At 37.5% G+C, this 20,429-nt stretch overlaps 3 protein-coding genes and 1 pseudogene across 4 annotated transcripts; 2 read left to right on the top strand and 2 right to left on the bottom strand.

Annotated features, from left to right (window-relative positions):
- Positions 1-163: 163 nt before the first annotated feature.
- LOC131795321 (uncharacterized protein C3orf84-like) lies at positions 164-5,795 on the bottom strand. The gene is made up of 4 exons (XM_059112901.2): positions 5,610-5,795; positions 5,397-5,510; positions 4,634-4,720; positions 164-1,673 (listed from the first exon to the last, which is right to left on the bottom strand). Exons 1-4 carry the CDS (start codon positions 5,649-5,651, stop codon positions 1,224-1,226), a joined length of 693 nt encoding a protein of 230 aa, XP_058968884.1. The 5' UTR covers positions 5,652-5,795; the 3' UTR covers positions 164-1,223.
- Positions 4,062-16,316, top strand: LOC136284323 (uncharacterized). 2 transcript variants are annotated; one of them, XM_066174499.1, is made up of 12 exons: positions 4,062-4,294; positions 9,001-9,204; positions 9,662-9,830; positions 10,390-10,538; positions 10,998-11,046; positions 11,854-11,962; positions 12,063-12,145; positions 12,481-13,144; positions 13,603-13,800; positions 14,246-14,727; positions 15,245-15,320; positions 15,945-16,316. In XM_066174499.1, exons 2-12 carry the CDS (start codon positions 9,158-9,160, stop codon positions 16,028-16,030), a joined length of 2,112 nt encoding a protein of 703 aa, XP_066030596.1. In that variant the 5' UTR covers positions 4,062-4,294; positions 9,001-9,157; the 3' UTR covers positions 16,031-16,316. The 2 variants fall into 2 exon arrangements, with proteins under 2 accessions (XP_066030596.1, XP_066030597.1); XM_066174500.1 differs by lacking the exon at positions 4,062-4,294 and having other exon boundaries at positions 8,979-9,204.
- On the bottom strand, positions 6,200-8,202 carry LOC131782970 (uncharacterized; annotated as a pseudogene).
- Positions 16,317-17,507: 1,191 nt separating the features above from the next.
- Positions 17,508-19,422, top strand: LOC131795316 (protein RD3-like). Its single transcript, XM_059112894.2, has one exon. The coding sequence runs from the start codon at positions 17,707-17,709 to the stop codon at positions 18,289-18,291; it is 585 nt and encodes a 194-aa protein (XP_058968877.1). The 5' UTR covers positions 17,508-17,706; the 3' UTR covers positions 18,292-19,422.
- The last annotated feature ends 1,007 nt before the right edge of the window (positions 19,423-20,429 follow it).

Genomic DNA, 20,429 nt, shown 5'->3' with positions numbered 1-20,429 from the left:
ATGAAATTAGGGCTAATTAAGTTGGCTTAAGGGAGGGGTAGGAGCGCAATAATTCAGACACTGACATACGATCCACAACTCCTCCAGTTGGGTTGAAAGAACTGCCAATGCTGCAAAGTTAGAAGATAGAAGCTAGGTGACAACAACTTGTGAAAAAGCTGCACTTTATTACCATATATGTAATGCGACGTACATATGCCGTTCCGCTCTTTTTTCCTTTTTTGCATACTGAAAGCGGTGGCCTCTTATTTAACACTTAAATTTTCACCTTGTTTTTTATGCACTCTGTTGAGTTTTGTTAAATATCGTGAGATGAAATTCGACTTATCAACACTTATTGAGAGGTTTCAAAAAACGCGATTTTCCAATTTTTGCTTCTAGTGAGTGTATCTTGAATTTTTTTGCTTTTCCCAATTCTTCGGCAATTCACGCTCATGACAAAATGACGTCACTAAATTCTCTTAACTCTCGCCTCACAAATCATTTGGCATAGACTGAATGGTCGAAGAGAAAAACTATTGATGGTAAGCTGTAAATGTTGGCTTCCACTTTTCGGCTTTTTGCAGCATTTCCTCGAATTGGTTGAAGAATAAAAAATTACGTTGGTTTTATATCACATTCTGATGGTGTCGATGACACGTTTTATCACCTGATTTTATCTGATGTATCTCGAACGTGGTTACCACAATCATGAGTTCTTGAAATTTCCTGCCTTTTTTCTGACATACGTAAAGTTTCCTTGATCAATTGAATGTACAATTTCACAAACGAGTCCTGATAATGACTTCCACCCTTCCCCCCTTAGTCAGACTTTCTACCCATAGATTTATGCTTTCAGTAAGTCACATACAGCGTACATGAAGTTTCACTTTTCCACAACTTCTTTCAAATACGTAAATTTTTCCTTGACTCAAAATGAAATTACCTGTCTTTTCCTTGACCTTGAAGAATTGCATTTTGCCCTGACTTTTTCTTGACCTGTAGCAACCATTTCGAAAAATTAAGCGTCAATTTTTTTATAGTCTGACATTTTAATCCGTTTAAATCTTTGTCATCCTTTCCCATTTTTTTTCCCATTTCATTTCTTCCTTCCATAGAAGTGTTTTGCCACCTTATTATGCTAATAATTTGTGGTTTCCTTTGTAGTGAAGGTAATTTTACACGTGGCATCAAACGATACAAAACATAATGACGTAGAACTTTTAAAATTGAATGCTTTGAATTCACGTGGTATTTAGAGGAATTATAGTTTCTGATACTGTAAAACTTTGGCCGGGATTCGGCGAGTGCACTGGGGCGGCAGGCGCCGTGTGTGCGAAGGGCGTCCCGGAAGCAAACCCGCCTTGATTTCGTATGGTCTGCCGAATACCAACACCAGGTTTTCCATGATGTGATTCGTCCGGTTCATTCCAGGCGAGTAACGGAGCTGTCCGGCGCTGCGACGGAGGTGCCGAAGATGCCCGAACATGTCTTCGTCTAAGCTCAAGGTTTGACCTCACGTGGATTGGCTCGGATTCGTTAAAACTGCACGAAGATGGACGAGAAGTTGAATATTGTGAACGGTAAGTTGAATTCAGGTCGCCTGGTTCATTTCCTCGCCATGTTAGTAAGTCTCGAGTGCTCCTTGTGTGTTGGGTTTGACCTGGCTGGACATACTTCCTTTTTCCCATTCCCTGCGAAGAAAAACAATGATATGAAACGTTTACAGTCAGGTTTGTTAGTCTGGTATCAATGTTTGGTAAAGTTTCCGCTCAGCCCCATACTACTGTCAAAACAAATCTGTTTTCCCAATGGAAATGTATTGTTTTTTTCATTGTTTTCTCTAGTCAAGAACTGAATGCATAATGTAGTATGGGGCTGTGCAGAAATTTTACGTCAATGTTTATTTATTATAAGAAAATAATGTAAAAAATTTGTCTCGGTACCCTTATATTTGAGCACAAAATGTCACAGTAATTCTCTTAAAGATTACCGTTACTCTTAAAACTGTCACGCAAGCTAAATATGCTTCAGCATCGGTCACATACCACGCTCTCATGGGGTATTGTTAACAATGTCACACCAACTAGCCACACCAACTAGGTGGGTTTACGCCTAAGGTGTAACTTTCCACCCAAAATCCCAGTGGTGTCGTTATTTTTTTCAATGCTTGGGCATCCTTCTGGGCAAAAAAACACAAAGAAGAAGTGAATTCCTTCATGACCCATGTGTGGGTAGGTACTGACACTTGTGCATCTTGGTGCTGGTACTCAGATCCTGCTCTATAATGAGAACCCTGTCATTTACATGCAAGGTTTTGGTTTAAGGCAGGTTCTGCTTGCCTTCAAATTTTCTCTAAAAATGACTCTTAACTGTGTATTAACCCTTTCAGACTAGTCCCAAAATCTGATTGTTAATCATCTCCCCTAGCTGGTGCACATTTCCTTGTAAATTAGTTACGAGAGTTTGGTGTTAGATCAAGATAGCAATTTCTACCTGATTAGTTTCAGTTTTAGCATTACTTTTGTGTGGAATAATGTATGGATATGAATTTTTGTTATTTTTTAACCTGACAGTTTATCAGTAAGCCTGAATATTTAAGCCTTGTAGATAATCTAAGCCTATTTTTCAAGTTAATATCCTAAAAAATGAACGTAAGTCTGGCACTGGAACAAACACATACTGTATAGAAAGATCTGGTAACAATTAAAATTTTGCAACCAGCTTACAGGAATGACTCATGCAGAGCTTTTTCCAAAAATGGCTGCCAATGGTGCACCAGGCAGCCATGCCATTTGGGAAAAACCAAACAAAAGACCTTGCTCCCAGGCTGACTGGATTTTATTGAAATCCTGCCCATGGTATAAACATTGTAAAAACAAACAAAAGGAAAACAATCAAAAGGAACTTGTGAAATAACACCATGAAGGATCAAATGTTATGGCACATTAAATCTTGACAAGGCAATAGACCATAAGTGATAGTTAATAAAACTAAACTGAACTGAAAGAGCAATTCACAAACTTAGAATCATCAGGTGGAGTCCATTGCAGTCTTTAATCATAGTGATGGTTTAAAAAAATATTATGATAAGTTGTATTGTAAAATAATGCAGTTTGATTGGTTCTTGCCTATGATCTAGTGGAGACGGATGCACTGACTGTGTATCACCAACTGAACAGCATTTTGCATGTTAATTATAAAGAAAACAAATTCTTTGTAGCTGAGGATGTGTATAGTAAATTGTAATAAATCGCAAAAGGTATCAAAAAGCAGTAAGAATATCAGTGGCACACTCAGCTGCACCTTAATTTGCCACCTTTTTGTTCTTACCACATTTTGATTTCACCTGTGATCTATTACATGTACTAAACAGAGGCATAGCAACAAGCAATCCATTTGTAACTCAAACATCAGCGAATCAAGACTTCAATTTGTTAATCATGAGTATGATTACAGAAATAATTAGACAACAAAAAAGACCTAATAAATTATTAAAAACTGCAACAAAATTTGAGAAACAAAACAACAATCTGCTGAACTGATGATGATATTCATAATATATAAACATGAAAAACAAAACAAACCTATAGTCTACATAACAAGCACAGGCAAATGACAAATGAATTGTCTGTTATGCTGTTCAGTTACAAGCATGGCACCTTCACTGTCCTATAACCTGGGCTGTTGCTAACCAATCACATTAAACAATTTTGCTGAAGTTTTTTATCATCAGTAAATATAATTTGACTGGTTATATCAATAAAAAAAGTGGATTTTCTAATATGTAACAGCAATATTTCAAACTTTTTGAAAACAGTTGTGAAAGAGCAATAAATTATGAATTGAAAATCACTCAATTGCTATGAAAATGCCACTGGTGTCTGATTAAAGAATTTTATTTTCTCAGACATTAAATGTTGCAAGGAAATGATTCAGCAGAATTAAAACACTCACAGATATAATTATTTTCTCCTTCACTTTAGAATCCCTCGAATTTTAACAGGTGACCTCCAAATCAATCAATAGGTTCTGCCATCGAGATAATAAATATTACATACTGGTATGCACCTAAGCTCTGATTGAAAATCTGACATATACAGGAATAAGTCCCATAGTAAGGCAGTGATGTAAAGTGACAGGATTTTCCAGCGGAAGAGGCTGCATGATAAGTCATTTTCACATTGCAGGTACTACTCTCTGCATTATCAAATTAGAACTTGGAGACCTACATCATGCCAGCCCTATACTGGAAGTGTTTATACCTAATGCATCACAATAAATTTGTCAAGTAAAAATTTTACAGACAGCCAAGGTATGTGAGATTTTAAGTTTTTCCTTTTAAATTTGTGACATGTTGAATACTGTGAATGCTGGTGACTTTTTCTAAAAGTTGGTGTGAAACAGGATTATGATCCCCCTCCCCCCTCCCTCTTTGCTATGGTGTACTCTGACAGTTGATCAATTGTGAGATGAAAAAAAAAAGTGGATAAGAATTTGAAAAAACTCCAGTTTTTCTTTCAACCACAGGCCCTTGCTGTGACTGCTAATTAGATCATTGCCTCCAGAACTATAACTTAGGTTGGGTTAAAACAAATATTTCACATTAAAAAGATAACACCAAGATTCAAAATAGTAGCTGATTAATAAATACCATTCCAAAATAAGTTTCAAGATCTCCCATATCACTGTGTGCATGTCTGTTGTCATGTCTCGAGAACAGGTGTCTATTAGATCTTTCCTGTGAAATTCATACAAGAAAAATATTCAGATTAATTACTACAAAAAAATATCCACCAAATCATTTCAAGTAACATAATTTTCATACATTGGGAAGTGACATGTATAGCGTAATTGATAACGTAAGGTCACTGTTGTTGGTATAGTTCCAATTAAAAAAAGCGATGAATGTCACACCTGTTTCAGATATATTTGCAAGATTATATGAAAGGTTAAATCGAACTTCAAGTGCTGTTGATCATATTTCAGATAAAATTTTTTCATCTCTGTTACGCGAGGAACATTGTATCAGTGAGAAGTTGTTAGCTGTCCCACTGGTTGTTTCTGTTTGGGTTTTTTAGAGAGATATCTTGGTCAATTCTGATGTGGCCTGGAATTCGTATCACTAGTAATTACCCCTCAACGAAACAGCGAATGCATCATTAAAATTCAACATGGAGAAAATTGTGAAAGTTTTCTGAAGTTCAACTGGTGATGATATCTCATAACGAAGTCAATGTGTGATTTCTATCCGAGCGTAGAAGTCGTCTGCTAGTTCTTGTCTACCATCAAATTAAAGGCAGATACCTGATAGATCAGTACTTGTTGAAAGTTTCACAAGCAGCTGTTTACATGAGAGTAATGACAATGTTTATGTCAGCTGGGAGCTGCGCGTCCGTTTTATTTTCAGAACTTACCTTCGCATAATTCATAAATTTCTCCGGAGGACATGGCTTAGCTCTGTGACGATAAGGAATGGTAAACTCTGAGCGCGATTTGCTTCGAAAATGTCCATGAAAACCTGAAGGGAACTGGGAAATTATCCGTGTAAATAAATTTTCTTGGACTTCAATCGTTTATACAGAAGACACATGAGAGTCGAATTCGTAAAAAGCTTCTCAATAACTCACCCAAGTTCCACGAATGTCGTTATTGTCGAAAACTCTTGTCATCTTGAATTCATCAGGAAACTATTCAGGTAAAAAACGCTGCGTTTCGTTCACAATTTTCGAAGATAGTCGTCAATTTGTTGGAGAGGTTTCCGATTACCTTCAACCCAAGGTCGATGTTGTGTTCGTTACCACGGAGCTTGTAATTGACACTAATTGAAAGCCCCTAGAGAAATGAACCAATGGAACTTCGTTCCACTTCAACGCTCTGAGGTAATTATTCTAATTTTAGAAGCAACGCGTGCTGGTAGGAGATGTTCAATCAATAAGACTCTGAAGACAACAAATCAGACGAAAATGAGTTGCAATCTCACCGCCAACGCTATAAAATAAAGCGCGTGCGTATGTCGAGTGCATGCGGGAAGTTTGGGGATGTTGAGGACAAGAGATGGGTAAGAGTTGGTGGAGGCGCAGCCGGCTGAGAGCATCTCTAGCTTATTGAGTGACAACGCAAATAAAATTAAACTTCAACCCGGGCCCATGCGAATACACATACCAGAAAATTGCGTAGATTCGTGTCGAAAGTATTTAAAATTCTGAAACTGCACGGTTTTAAAATTAAAATCACCTATTGAACAATCAACATTTCGAAGCTTTTCTCAGGGCTGAAAATCCTTGTAAAACCAGTTTAGTTGATATGATATTATATATATATGTATATATATTAAAATATAGGATTATACGAATAGCGTACACCAATGACTTTCTTGCGAGTGTTGCTTAAGGAGGGTCTCAATGGGGTGATGGCTTTTACGGCTATCGGTTAACATTTTGGCCAATATCCGGCTAACGGTTAACACCTTTCCATTGTTTCCACCAGAGATACTTTTTATGGTTAACTTTTTTTACGACTAACGGTTAAAATTTGTCAATTTTTACGTTTAACGGCTAAATATTTTGGCCGTTTTACGGCTAACGGTTAACCCCATTGGGACCCTCCTTAAGGCGGGGGTAAACCTGAAAAAATGCCCATTTTTCACTCATTTTTCACAGCTAGGACTTACTTCAAAACTTAGGCAAACTATATATCCCTGGAAAGCTTATGACTTGAAGATCATGAAAAAAAATATTTCAGACTCAACATGTCAATTGTAATAGGATACCACTCATTTAATTGAGCCACCTGCTGGGTTCTACCAGGGGTTACTTAAGAAAAGATGACTCCTTCTGGAATTAATGAAAAATAACGTTTTTAGTATCAATACAAAGAAGACATGTTTCTTATTGTTATAAGCAGAGGGATTTCTAATATGTTGAAAACATTTTAAATGATGATCAATTAAATTTGACATGGAAAATCAGAGGAGTGTTTCACTTCATAACTTTAAGTACATACATCATATGGAAAATTGCTCTGCTTATAACACAAAACTTATCAAAAGGAACAAATGCTGAAAATTTCAGATCAATTGGATAAATTGTTGTCAAGATATCTTTTCTTGAAGACAAAATTATTGCGTAATGAGAAAATGGCCTTTAAACTTACAGATAGCAATCAAACTTAATTTTTTACAATATGTAACCACTATAGTGGCCCAAGTGTCCATATTTTGTCCACAGGAGTATCTAAAAGTAATTTAAAAACATCCTGGTTCATAAGTAACTCCTTCAGCTTCTCAAGGGGCTTCCTCTCGACGAGTCCTCAGAAGTTGCTCCCCTTGACGCCGTCTCTTTTCCTTCTGCATAACCTGCAAATCGGACTTAGCCAATCTTTTACTGTCTTTTGCATGTGTTGCCACACTTGTACAAACACCACCAGGGATACAAAGCCTCTCCAAGATTTTTAGCCTACTAGAAGTTCCATTATGGTAGTGGCAGACTGCTGATGCCGCAGCACACCGAATTACTTTCACACTATGGTGTTTATGTTTAGGACACCGTACCCACACCATTGAGTTAACACACTCATTGGGATTTTGCGTTGTTCCCAACACACACCTCTCTAGCAATTTCGAGTCACTTAGAGTCATAAAAGTGGGTTTCAAGACATCAAGAAAGACCTCTGGCAAACAGTTACCACTACTGTATGTAGATGTTCCTGTTGCTTTGTCTTGCTTCAATTTACACCAGGAGGATTCCCCTGGTGGACAAAATCGATGCTGTTTGGCTGGGTCATTTGACTCAACATTGTGATGGAGTATTGCAATAATGTTTTTTTTCATTCCATAAACTGCAACCTCCACCTCCCTTCTTCCTGGATTGGATTTCCTGATGGTATTTTGCCGAATTGCAAGTCCATAATCTTTCTGGAACTTCTTTATTCTTGTGTCAGACAGTCTCCCTATACCACCAATAGGTTTGCCATCAGCTAGTTTCCCTTTAGTTCTAGCCTTCAGGTTCAACAGATGTTTGGATAAATTCTAAAGGAACCAACGGTTTCTTTAGAGTCCGAGTCGGAGAGCTGATTTTCATCCCGCGAAGTGCTCGGAGTTGAGGCGGCGATTTCGTCAACATCAGGAGCTGTTTCTTCAGACTCTTCTTTCTGTTTTCGCCTTCCAGAAAAATTTCTCTTTCTTTTCTTCCTGTAGACAGATCTACTTTTCTCTCCGACCATTTTCGATACAACTTTTCCTTTGATTATAACTTTTCCTTTGATTGCTCCGAGTACACCGAGTGTCACATTCGACCAAAACTGCCTCTAAATGTATCCCATAATGGTTTTGACCCTAGAAAACCCTTCAGATAAGACTAAATAAAGTATCTCTCGTCAAATCCTGCCCGTTAGGAGCTTGGTTGCCGGAAAAACACGTCATAAACAACTGAAAAATTAAAAAATGCTCTTCTCGTTGCCATGGTAACCACGCCATTAGTCAGAGCGGGAATTTTAAAATCGCTCAAAAAGGCAAAAATAGTGAAAATAAGTGGAAAATTATTTTTCCATAGCAAAGTTTAATACCCAAAGCTGCAAATTCCGAGGAAAACAAAAAACTCAATTTTTGAGCAAATTTCAGGTTTACCCCCGCCTTAAGCTGCAATGAAGACCACAGGTACCCCACCCCTGTAAGCAGACGCGTGTTAAGGAGAAATTACTTAAGAGAGCTCTAAAGGCTAGCTGTGAATATCCCTTCGAGAAAAAAAGGAAAAAAACTCCTATATTAAATGTTAAATCTTGGGAAACGCTTTATGTTACTTTTACGGAAAGGTGTTTTTCGTTTCTCCAGCTTTGTTCTTTCATACAATTTTCATTTCCTCTCCCCCACCCCCTCGCTGACGACCGCGCGCAAGGAAAAAAAGGGCGGGAAACTAGACGCGGCTACATAAGGCGTTTTAAGAATCTTCGTGACAGTCACTCCATTTAATGGGTTTACCTTGATTTTGATTTATAATTTATCAGCTTTTTAAATTTTCTTAGAAAATTTCTATAAATCCTTGGAAAGAACGAATAGTTGACTGCAACGGGGAAATAATTGTTTCACCACGACACTATCAAGAGATTGTTTTCTAAGGGTTTGATTTCTGCAAACTACAATTCAAGTGGATTCTGAAGCACTCCAAGAGTGTCAGCTCTGATGCAAAATATTTTTCCTGCCCGTGAATTGTACAACTCCAATCCTTGGTAAGCTGCTCAGGTTTATTTTAACTTTATTTGTTAGTTTCTGGGGAGCTTGTTGGTCTCTGGCTACGAGCTAAATTCAATTTTTTTGTCGCGCGTGAAACCCACAAAGCTCATTCATTAAGCTTTCGACATGTTTGTTGTGAAGTTGAACGAAGTGAGCTTAAATTTTCGCAGTTTATTAGAATCGCCTTCATGTTAAAATAAGATGTGCAAGTTGCATGTAGCAATTAGACGGAAAATATGGAAACTTCCTTTACACTGGGAAATTTCTGAGATCTCTTCATTACTTTGTTCACGAGGGAAAATTTAAGTCGATTCAAGAGCTCTTGCCACTTTCAAGGACGCTTAAACTTAAAAAAAATCATGCACCGTCGGTGGGGTGTTTAAAAGACAGTAAAGCATAGCCAGGAAAGGAAGTTTTGTTGTCTTAATCATTACAAATCTTTTTGTTTTTCAGTCGAGAGATGTGGGACAGCGAGCAGTTCAGTCAAAATTTCGGTTCGTGTTCACAGGGTTCTCAAAACAGCTCAAATGATCTATTTTCACAGTCTAAGATGAGCCAACATAAGGGGTTTAGTTCCATTGATGTCTGGTCACAACCGACAAATTCACAAAAAATACCTGAGGTACGTTTATCTGGAGACAGAAAGACTTAAATATGACTTCTGTTCGAAAACTATGCATTTGTCAAAAAATTGAGAAGTTGAAGTGTACAATATCTGCAATAAAAACACGATTGATAGCCTGACTCTTACATCGTAAGACAAACGATTGAACGTTCATTTATTTACTATCTCTGTTTTTTTGTCTCTGTTTTTGGTTTTTATTTTATCGTCTTTCACGGTTTTGTCAACCTGGTTTCTTTCATCATCGTATTTCATTGCTTTCCATATTCTTTCAATCATGATTTCTTCAAATCTCTCATCTCACTGCTCCTTCAAAACTCAGTTCTCAATGGACGTTGCACAATGAATAAACGATCTTAGCTGAGTGAGATTTTTCACATTCAATAACTACTCTCCTTACTATTGATAAAATAGATCTCTAATTCAAAAGAGAGACCCTTTCTACATCGCAATGGAATGATTTCATCTCTGAAGTTGGCCTTGAATATTTGAAAGATCAAATTCGATAAACACTACTGTACATTGTTAACATACTTTGTTGATTGCTTTTACCGTACAGGACGGATCAGTTAAGTATTATATGAAGTACATGAGTAAGCCACCCTTGTTTTCATCTGAGTCTGATAGACAGTCCTGTCAGCAGACTGCAGCGAGTTACAAAGAATTGATTGAAAGTCAAAAGAAACAAACAGCTGAGAGAGATGGCAGGTAAGGTTATGTTCTTTTTGTCTTAATCATTACAAATCTTTTTGTTTTTCAGTCGAGAGATGTGGGACAGCGAGCAGTTCAGTCAAAATTTCGGTTCGTGTTCACAGAAAGAAAATACTTCAAGAGTAATAAGTAGTTTCAAAAGAAACATTGAATTCAACTTTTTTAGAGAGAAGTTTTTGATAATTTAAAATATCATAAATTGCAATTGTTCTAAACATGTCAAACAAATTCATGTTTTAGATAATAGTTTTTAAAACCATTTTACCTGTGAGTATGAAAATATATATTTTAATATACAAACTAAAGACTTAAAATGATGTATAACTTTGCATCAAAAGAATATAATCTCCTGCCTTACGACTAGTCTTTCTGCAGTCACATTGTTTGCAAGTGTCGTGCCTGCTAACCGAGTTGGACTAAAACTTTCTGTAAACCTTTATTTATTGCTTCTCGCAGGGATGTTCTCGACAGTTTTATATCTCTACTCAAGGATTACACAAAAGAGGTAAGAGAGCATTCATACTTATTATAGATGATCAGGGCCGAGTTGTTCAGAGCTGGGTTAAGATAACCTGGGGTTAGTATATAAAATTTGATTTTAGATCTGAAAGCTTGAAGAGCCAATTCAGTTTATTTCTTTTTTACTACAATTTGATAATTAAATGCTCCAAAAACAATGGGTAAAATTATTCCAAAACGGCTTTTGAACAGAGAAATATAGAAACCTGGATTAAAATTTAACCCTGGGTTAGCGCTAATCGGCCTTTGAACAACTGGGTCCAGGTTAATATAAGTTCAGAATCAGCAAAGAGGCATAGTAGAATCGCAAAGAGTATCCATCCTTGATCCTTGGTGTATCCCTTTAGAGTATTTACACTCATTCATGATTATCATTATTATCACTATCATTTATTGATAATGGTAATAGTGCAGTCTAATTCGGTTTGTAATCGTACAAGTAATTAACAAAATCGGACGACCAATCAATCATAACTATTACAATTTCCGAAAAAAAATATACATTTACGACAAACATCTCCAATTACACTGTCCAATTACGACTTTACAGAATGATTAGTGAAAAACAAAGCAGCTAATTCACCAATCACATTTGAAGAAATTGTAATGGTTAGGATTATTGTTGTATTTGTTTTTCTTATTGCTGTATTTGTTTTTCTTATTGCTGTTATTACCACTATTGTTATTATTATCATTATTACTATTATTATCATCATTTTTATTACTACATACTATGTATATCAAACCTAAATTACATTTAATTAAAGAATAAGTTGCTACTATATCGATTCAGGTGAAAGCAGCGATGGATTCATTCAAAGACAGCATTGATACCACACTTGCCTCCAAAGCTGAACAACTTGCCTCCGCCGCTAGTGAATCAGCAGATCTGATTAAGAAATGTAAGTAACCATGCGATACTCTGTGTTTTTCGCTACCGTCTTCACTCGTGTCGTACTGACTGAATGGTAAGGGTAATGTGAATTGTTTTATTTTCTTTAGTGAAAGATGACTTGCTGGAGGGTTTTGGGTGTCTTAGGAAGGATATGAAAGAAAATGAAGAGTTAAGAGAAATCATAGCCAAGGTAAGGAGAGCCAAGAATAGAGTGCACTTTCTTCATTAAAATTGATATTATTAGTAACGCTGTTTCCTTTTTTGGTGATCATAGTTGTCAGGAGATGAGGCCTTGAACCTTACCTTTTCTTGAATAGACATATCAATAAAAACTTGCTTAAAAATACAATTTTCGCAAGGGTCGATGAAAATGTTGCCGTTGAATTCCTTAACTCTCAGAATATCCATAGCAAATTGACGACTATCGGTATTACGAGTAAAGTAGGCAACGCCAAAAATCAAGAGAACACGAACTGGTCTGCTGTGAAAGCTTTTCTTAGATCCCTTCTCCATTATTTTATTTAGCAAAACAAAAAGATTGCGGAACAAGATTCGGAAATCAAAATGCTAAACGCACAGTTGGAAGATTTTCGAAAACGTGAAGCGAAAGCTTTAGAAAAACAAGAAAAATTTTTGGAGAGAGAAGACAAGCTGCTACAAAAGCTGGATGACATCAGCTGTCAGCAACAACCTCATCCACAAGTCTTTAATCCACTAAATCCAAAGTCCTTCGCCAATCAACGTCAAGCGTTTGAGCCTTTGCAGTACCCCTATCAAACATATGGCGCTCAGAACCCGTCAGTCGTCGCTTTCTCTGGCCGGACACCGCTTGCTTGGGACAGTGCTGAGATAAATCCGTCCAGTTCTATCCCACTGCATCACATTCACCCAGCACCGCAGTCAACCCTTCAGAATCCATCCGCCATAGAAGCGCTTCCCTTAAATGTCCAAGTTCCAACTTACGGACAAGGTACAGGAGTATCTGACCATATTCCTCAGCAGCGACAGGATGCGGATGCCATAGTTCCTTTTTTGAATACTCAGAGGCAGCCTCTGCCCTCAGCACAGAATCACCACGTCGTTACACATCCAACTGCTACGATCGCTCCGATGCGCTCTGGTTCTGATCAGGATCAGCGGTCTGCTAGCCCACAAGAAAAGGACATCATATTAGCCATGGTATCGAAAGGTAGTGATATTTAAAGTGTTGAAGGTTCTTGTTAGGAAAAAACATATTTGCTACGTGATTGCATAGTGAAATACACTCGCGTTACATTGACAAGCTACTTATCAGTGAAGGATGTATAACTCCTTCACTGAAAAGGGATACGGGCGGTCACAAAGTATTGATAGCAGCACCCAATTGTGAGTATTCCCCGAGAAGTATTTTCTATTCGGGAAGAAAGACAGTTTATGTGTTGGCGATATTCCCTACCTATTTCCTCAATTAAGCAAAAGTCAAACCGCAAACATGATTTACTTCAAGACTGTCATTTTTTCCGGTAATCTCAGTTACATCGACATGAAATCTTCTGTACGAGCCACTTGGACCATGTACTTTCTTGCAATGAGCATAATTTTCCCATGTCATGAATTTCCAATGTTCATTTTGGGGCGTGGTCCTAACACACTTTTGACTTTCTTCAGATGAAGAAGAGACCTTGAAACAATCTGAAGATGTTGTTTCTGCTGTAACAAAACAGAACAAAGGCGCTTATCTTACCTCTCCGACGACTTGTGCAGCTTCTAATCTTACAAAAACAGCTCGACCAAAGCAGTCCCCTGTAGTTACCGTGCATCCACAGGTTCGTATCAAGAAAGAAGATGAAAAAGAAAAGATGAAAGGTACAGGGATCGACTTCGTATGCACAGGCTTTTACCTCAAATGTTTATTTAAAGACCAAAACTACCAAAGGCCAATCCTTATCAAATTTCTAACAGAGAATTTCCTTCAATCTGAGTTAGGCGATCATTCACAAATCTCGATTTATCATAGCTCTTTAAAATCAAAAGAGAGGGTTTTTGGCGTCAGCGTTTATAGACTTCTCTTCTGGTCCAGAACAAGTTAACAAAATCCACTGTTGTCAGGTTTCTCCACTTGCGAGCGTTTCCATCCTGGAGACAGCTTATGATAATAGTATGCATCTCTGCTACTGATTCGCCTTTGAGATTAATTTAGCTTAGATGAAAGGACGCCTTAGTCTTAGAGCTGACTTCTAATCCGATCCGGTTTATGTTCAGCCTGTCACCTAGACAGGGCCTAACATTTTTTATTTTCTTTCTGTCGCAGTAATAATTCCCGGATCCCCTTGCGCTAAAAAGGCTCGAAAGCAAGATCCTTTAGACATTTTTGTCTTCAACTTGACAAGTTCTCCAGATAAAGGAAGCTTTGATGCTCAGAAAATTGACGTCAGTTCAACAAAGAACGTCCCTGAACAACCAGTGAAAGTACATGCAACGAGATCCAAGAAAGAGAAAATGCAGGGGTCAAAAAAAGATACAGACTATGTTAAGGAAGTGGACCAAAACAGAGGAGGTTCGATGCAAGGCAACTTGACCTTCAAAGTGGTAAAAGGAAATTCAAGTGATTCCAGTTTGCGCGGGAAAGTAACTCCTGCCTTGAAAAGTAAGGAGAAGAATGGTACAGATCACAAATCTCGTGGACGCAGTGACACTTCTCCTAATTTTCAAAGCAACACACCAGACCGCCCAGTCAAAGCCAGCATGGAAAATGGTGTACCACGATCCAAAGTGGCGCAACGTGTGTTCCAGGTAATCAAACATTGCCAGCTTTCTGACCCTTCGCGAAACGGAGCACGGGTGTCGTATGAATAAAGTTAGCATGAGAACTTAACGTTCTTTTTAAGGAACTCTTTTATTTTCGAGATAGATCGTTATTAAATTCCGTGTAATAGGCACTACAAAGTGTGTTCATCGATACAATTCATAGAAACACACTTGATTTGGTCAGATATCAAGTATAAGAAAACCGTATATATTGCGCTCTAAAGAATATTTGCATTCACTGCTGGATTGATATAGGAGAGTTCTTTACAGTAAATGGCTTGATTAAAGATAAGATGGCGGCTATAATTTTCACCAAGATGATAATGAGCACTCGCCCGTCAAAATTAGGCCTGCTTGGCAGGTTAGGGTCAGAGTAGTCCTGGGAGCGACTGTTGTCGGTAGTGGTTACTGACGTTTCTATGATACCTCAACCAACCTTATATGTTACTCTACTGATAAAAGTTTGTTGATTTCTAAAATAATTTGCAACTTTTCATTTCAGAGGTCCAAGATGTCTTTTAAGCGAAACCTTGTTGCTGCAAAAAGAGTCTTATCCTTTGATGCGTCCATATTTGTTGGTTGGTGATATTCGAATGAAATTTGTTACATTGATTAACCAAAAGGAGTGCTGTATCAATTTGAATTGATTTACTTCTAGGGCGTACCCAAAATTTAGCGAAGGTTAAAAACACTTCAGAAAAAATCGTATAGCCTGTTGGAAAGCTAGAAATTGTCAACCCTGGTTTATTTTCATTCAGTTGAGGTCGAGTTCCTTTTTTTTTGCCGATACCTGAATACCCTTTTGTACGTAAACTTATGTAAAATTTTCAAAAAAAGCAACGAAAAAAGAGAAATCTTCTCCCCTTTTCGAAATTCTCAAATGATGGGTTATCTTTGTACTTGGGGATTTCCACTTTTAACAGTAGAAAAAGAACTGTCACATGAGCTGAGGTAGAAACTGTCGCAGTTGAGCCCACATTGATTTCGACCACTAGGGTGTGGTAAGCTGCACTTTTTTCATTTTCAATATCTGAAGATTATTGCAAAAAAAAAATTTTAAGCTGAAAATAATTTATGCTAGTCGATATCCTCTTCTGCCGTTAAAGATTTCTTTAACAGCAAACGGTTGCGAAGCTTTTTCGCGCCTTTTATGAGAACTATAACATTCAAGGAAGTAAGCGAGGTAATCATTTCTGTTGCAGGTTTGGAAGAAGATGAAAACATACAGCAAATCACTGAGAGCATCCGTAAGCACACTCAAAAAAGAAGAGCTCCCAATGTATGTTGATCACGGAACTTCTCCTCATCCGGACAATTTTTCAGCTTGATTTCTGCTCGCCTTGGAAAAGTAGAGCGCTTGCTCTATGAACAAATTTATTTCATTACTTATCACAAATTCTGTTCAAAGGAACATATTTAAATAGCATATTTAAAGACATACATATGTTAACCTACAAACGTTCGGTGTCACAGTGATATGTGTACCCCCGTGATATGTGTACCCCCGCACACATATCACTAGTGATATGTGTACCCCTGGTAGGGATACACAAAACACTGAAGCTTTGCACCCGGGCCTTTTAGAGCTTCAAAGAAAACATGTGCCCCATAGACATATATAAGCTTAGCTAGTAATTTGCTGGACAGACAAAAGCGCTTGCTTTACCAAGGGATACACATATTGACTGCGATTGCCGCGATATGCGTATCCACATTGTATCCCCAAGATGTATTGGGGATACACATATCACTGAACGGCGATCGCAGTGATATGTGTATCCCCTGACTAACTCGCTGTCGTCTGTCAATTTGGAATCAATAATACACTTACTAGCCATATATAAGCTTAGGTAGTAATTTGCTGGACAGACAAAAGCGCTTGCTTTACCAAGGGATACACATATTGACTGCTATTGCCCGCGATATGCGTATCCACATTGTATCCCCAAGATGTATTGGGGATACACATATCACTGAACGGCGATCGCAGTGATATGTGTATCCCCTGACTAACTCGCTGTCGTCTGTCAATTTGGAATCAATAATACACTTACTAGCCATATATAAGCTTAGCTAGTAATTTGCTAGAAAGACAACAGCGCTTGCTTTACCAAGGGATACACATATCACTTACTACGATTTCCGCGATATGCGTAACCCCGAGATATGTTGAGGATACACATATCACTGAACGAGAGATCTCAGTGATATACGTATCCCCTGGCTAGTACGATGTCGTCTGTGTACTTTTTAAATTTGTCAATGACACATATGATTGGGAATCAATAAAAATTGCTGTCAGTTGGTGAAATATTTCATGCACTTACGTACTAGCCAGTAAAGGAGCTAGTAGCAAGTAATTTCAGTGCTAGACAGGCGACAAAGCCGATACGATTGTAGTCACCAGTGATATGTGAATCCCTAAGATATATTTTTGTTTAAATGACAATTTCGATTCCTTTATATTTCCAATAGATTGTTTGATGTTTGCTACTGGCCCATAAGAACTGTCGGACTCGCGAGTCGTGTCTTTACAGTTCTGATTGTGGAAGATGGTTCAGTGAACGATTTGCGTCCATTAACACAAGTTAGCCGTAATTATTTATTTTTTGGAGGGGAGGGGGGTGGGGGATACACATATCACTGGCCGCCATCTTGGAGGGGGTACACATATCACTAGTGATATGTGTGCGGGGGTACACATATCACGGGGGTACACATATCACTGTGACATCGGAAATAAATTAGAATTTCAAATGTAATTTTAAAGTAAACTTGTTACTCTAGAGACTGGAAACTAATTTTCAAAAATGCACCAATCAGCGCGCGCTATCAGCTGTTTTGGCTACCATAATGACGTTGATAAGTAACATTCTATTACCTTCTTCTCGGTCAAATTGCGGTGAAATCAGCCCATTACTATTTGAAACTAGCAAGTGACACCGACGAACAAAACATACACAGATGGTATCGTTAACAAGCCTTGGGCTTAAGCTCAAATCGAGAGATTCGCCGCCGGCAAAGGCAGATTCTGATGTAGTTTGCGAGGCGTTGATGATGGAGTTGGAGTGTCAAATCAAAGAGATCGAGAGGATTAACCGAGAAGGGGAAAGAGAAAAGAAGAGAATGGCGAACATAGCGGACTATTCTTGGCTCATATCGACGCCTCAAAAATCGTTTGAAATTCCTCAGATGGAGCGCCTTGCTCTTGAGGAGTTAGCCTCAAAAGTTCGACCCGAGGACAGCGGGAACGTAATTTCCGAGTTCAGAGGTATTGTTGAAGGTATACCGCGAGACGTTAAAGAGATACCCCAAGTTATGCGGTGTATAATCGATAAGCATTTGTTAGAGAGATCGCAACATAGCGAGGAGTCGACATTTCGATGGTTAACGCGTAGCATGTCGCAGTTAAGAACCTTATCGAACCACACATCAGGGAAAGTGTACCCAGCTACAGACGACCTTGAACTTCAAGAACGTCCTGAACCAAGGCGAGTGAAAAGTATGTCTGACTTCTCCCGTTCGAGAGAACTAAATATGTCTGTATAACTGCTTACTTCGATGTTCAATGTTGATAGTATATTGTCGTTCGGTTATCTGTGACTGTTAATGGTGATCCGTAAAATCGTGCCTCTTTTTCGTGTAACCCAATTCTTCAAGGAAGTATTTGATTAACTATTGAGGTAGATTTATTTAAAGAAACATACCTAAACCTACAACAATGCCTTTTGCAAATATTTTGATATAGTGCTGTTGACTGCGATAGGTGCCATTCTTTGATATATTTGTTTTACCTCTTCCATTGGCTCAAAGATTTTTATATCATATCAAAAGGGAATAGAATTGGCAGTGTACATGCATCAAAAATTAAGGTGATCATAAAATTGCTTTTGTGGTGGTAACAAAATTATTTATTTATTACAGGACTGTCTGAGTCATGAGAGTATTGTTATTTATGTTTTAATAGAGTCCTGTGGATGAATATTTTGTTTTTGTAAAGATATCACTATTTACTGGTCAACTTGATTTTTTTCTGTGAAGTCTTGGTCATCTTATTTGTGATAAATTTTGCTTTAACCCTTTAACTCCCAAGATCTGATTGTTAATTCTCCCCTTTAGCTTCTTCACATTTCCTTGTAAATTAGGTACTAGATCAAGATAGCAGCTTCTACCTGATGAGTTTGAATATTCTCATTACCTGTTTCCTGATTAATGTATGGATATTACAGGGAGAAGTTTTGTGTTAATCACTTCTGAGAGTTAATGGGTTAAGAGTCATTATGTAAATTCCAATTGATACAGCTCACTGTTTTTACCCCTATATCAGTATGAAAATTCTCCACACTGTTCTCTATACATTTCCTCTGTTACTAATAAGCAGAATTTTTTCAACCACCAAGAGCTTTGTTAGTTGACAGTGAAGTCCCTTTACATTTGCCTCAGGGGTGATACTGCTGCAAGAAATATGGTACTTGTCAATCCTAATGGGTTAAAGGGTTAACAGTTAAGGAAATGATTTTCAATTTATATTGTCATATTTGTATTACCTACAAGCAAACACTAGGCAACAAAGATCCATGTATGGGTATTATGTACACTGAATGTTGCCGACACTGATATAATTATATGCTTATAAATAGCAAATAACTACTTTAAAAATAAATTTATTGGGTACATGGATGGCTTAATGTTATTTCTTGGGAGATATGTGCTGTCAATGAATTGCAGTAAATCTTAGTTGTAGTTTCATTGATATTTCGTAATGAGTATATAGAAACTCATGTGACATTGCCCTCCACTAATTGGTGATTTCCCTCATGTGTACCAGTGTTCTGTGGTTCCATTTTATCTAGGTTTCATGTCAATATAATTTTGTTTTCCTTTGCTTTATATTCTATATCTCAATATGAAACAAAGGAAAATGAAAAAATAAAAGGTTGAAAATTGTTTAACCAAGAAAGAATGTAAATCAAAGCATTCAATTTACATAATTACTTTTCTCCAACCACCAATGAATGTTCCTATTACTATAACTGATCGAACATATGTATCAAATCTGTGAACTTCACAGAACTGCTTCATTGAGTTATGATGGCAAAAGAGGAGCATGGTAGGTTTAATTTTACTGTGTTTTCATAACCATGCAAACATATGACTGCCTGAATGTCTGATGTAATTTATCAGTTTGGTTGAATATAGTTGTAATATGTTGCTCTTTTTCTTCAACTGGGGAAGGGGGGAGAGTGATTGTGAACAGGTTGTCATCATACTTGTCTTACAGGAGCAGCTCAGCAGTTTGTACATCTTGTAAAATGAAGCATAAATTTTTCTAGCTTTTCATGAGTTTCAATCCATGGTTATCTTTCCAGTCTTCAGCCATCATCGCTATCTTCTCATGTATTGAAACATCATTGGCACCACTAACAATAGCAAGATAGATCTTGAGATTAACTTCACATTATCATTCTTTAAAACAACCTTAGATATCCCTGGAACAGCTCCTTCAAAATGTCAATGTGTCAGTTTAAGTTTGGTTTGGAACTTTATTAAAAGGAAATTGTGTACTTGAAATGATAAACGTTCTTAGTTTCTTTATACGTGGATTGAGAGTTAGAAGGTATACACCCCTCTACTAAATTTGCTACACTTTTGTTCTTTTAGTCAATATTGTTGAATGGCTCATCTAC

This window comes from Pocillopora verrucosa, chromosome 11 (assembly GCF_036669915.1).
Source record: "Pocillopora verrucosa isolate sample1 chromosome 11, ASM3666991v2, whole genome shotgun sequence".
Taxonomy (NCBI): domain Eukaryota; kingdom Metazoa; phylum Cnidaria; class Anthozoa; order Scleractinia; family Pocilloporidae; genus Pocillopora; species Pocillopora verrucosa.
Note: the sequence above shows the minus strand (reverse complement) of the source record. Positions and strands in the feature narration are given on the sequence as shown.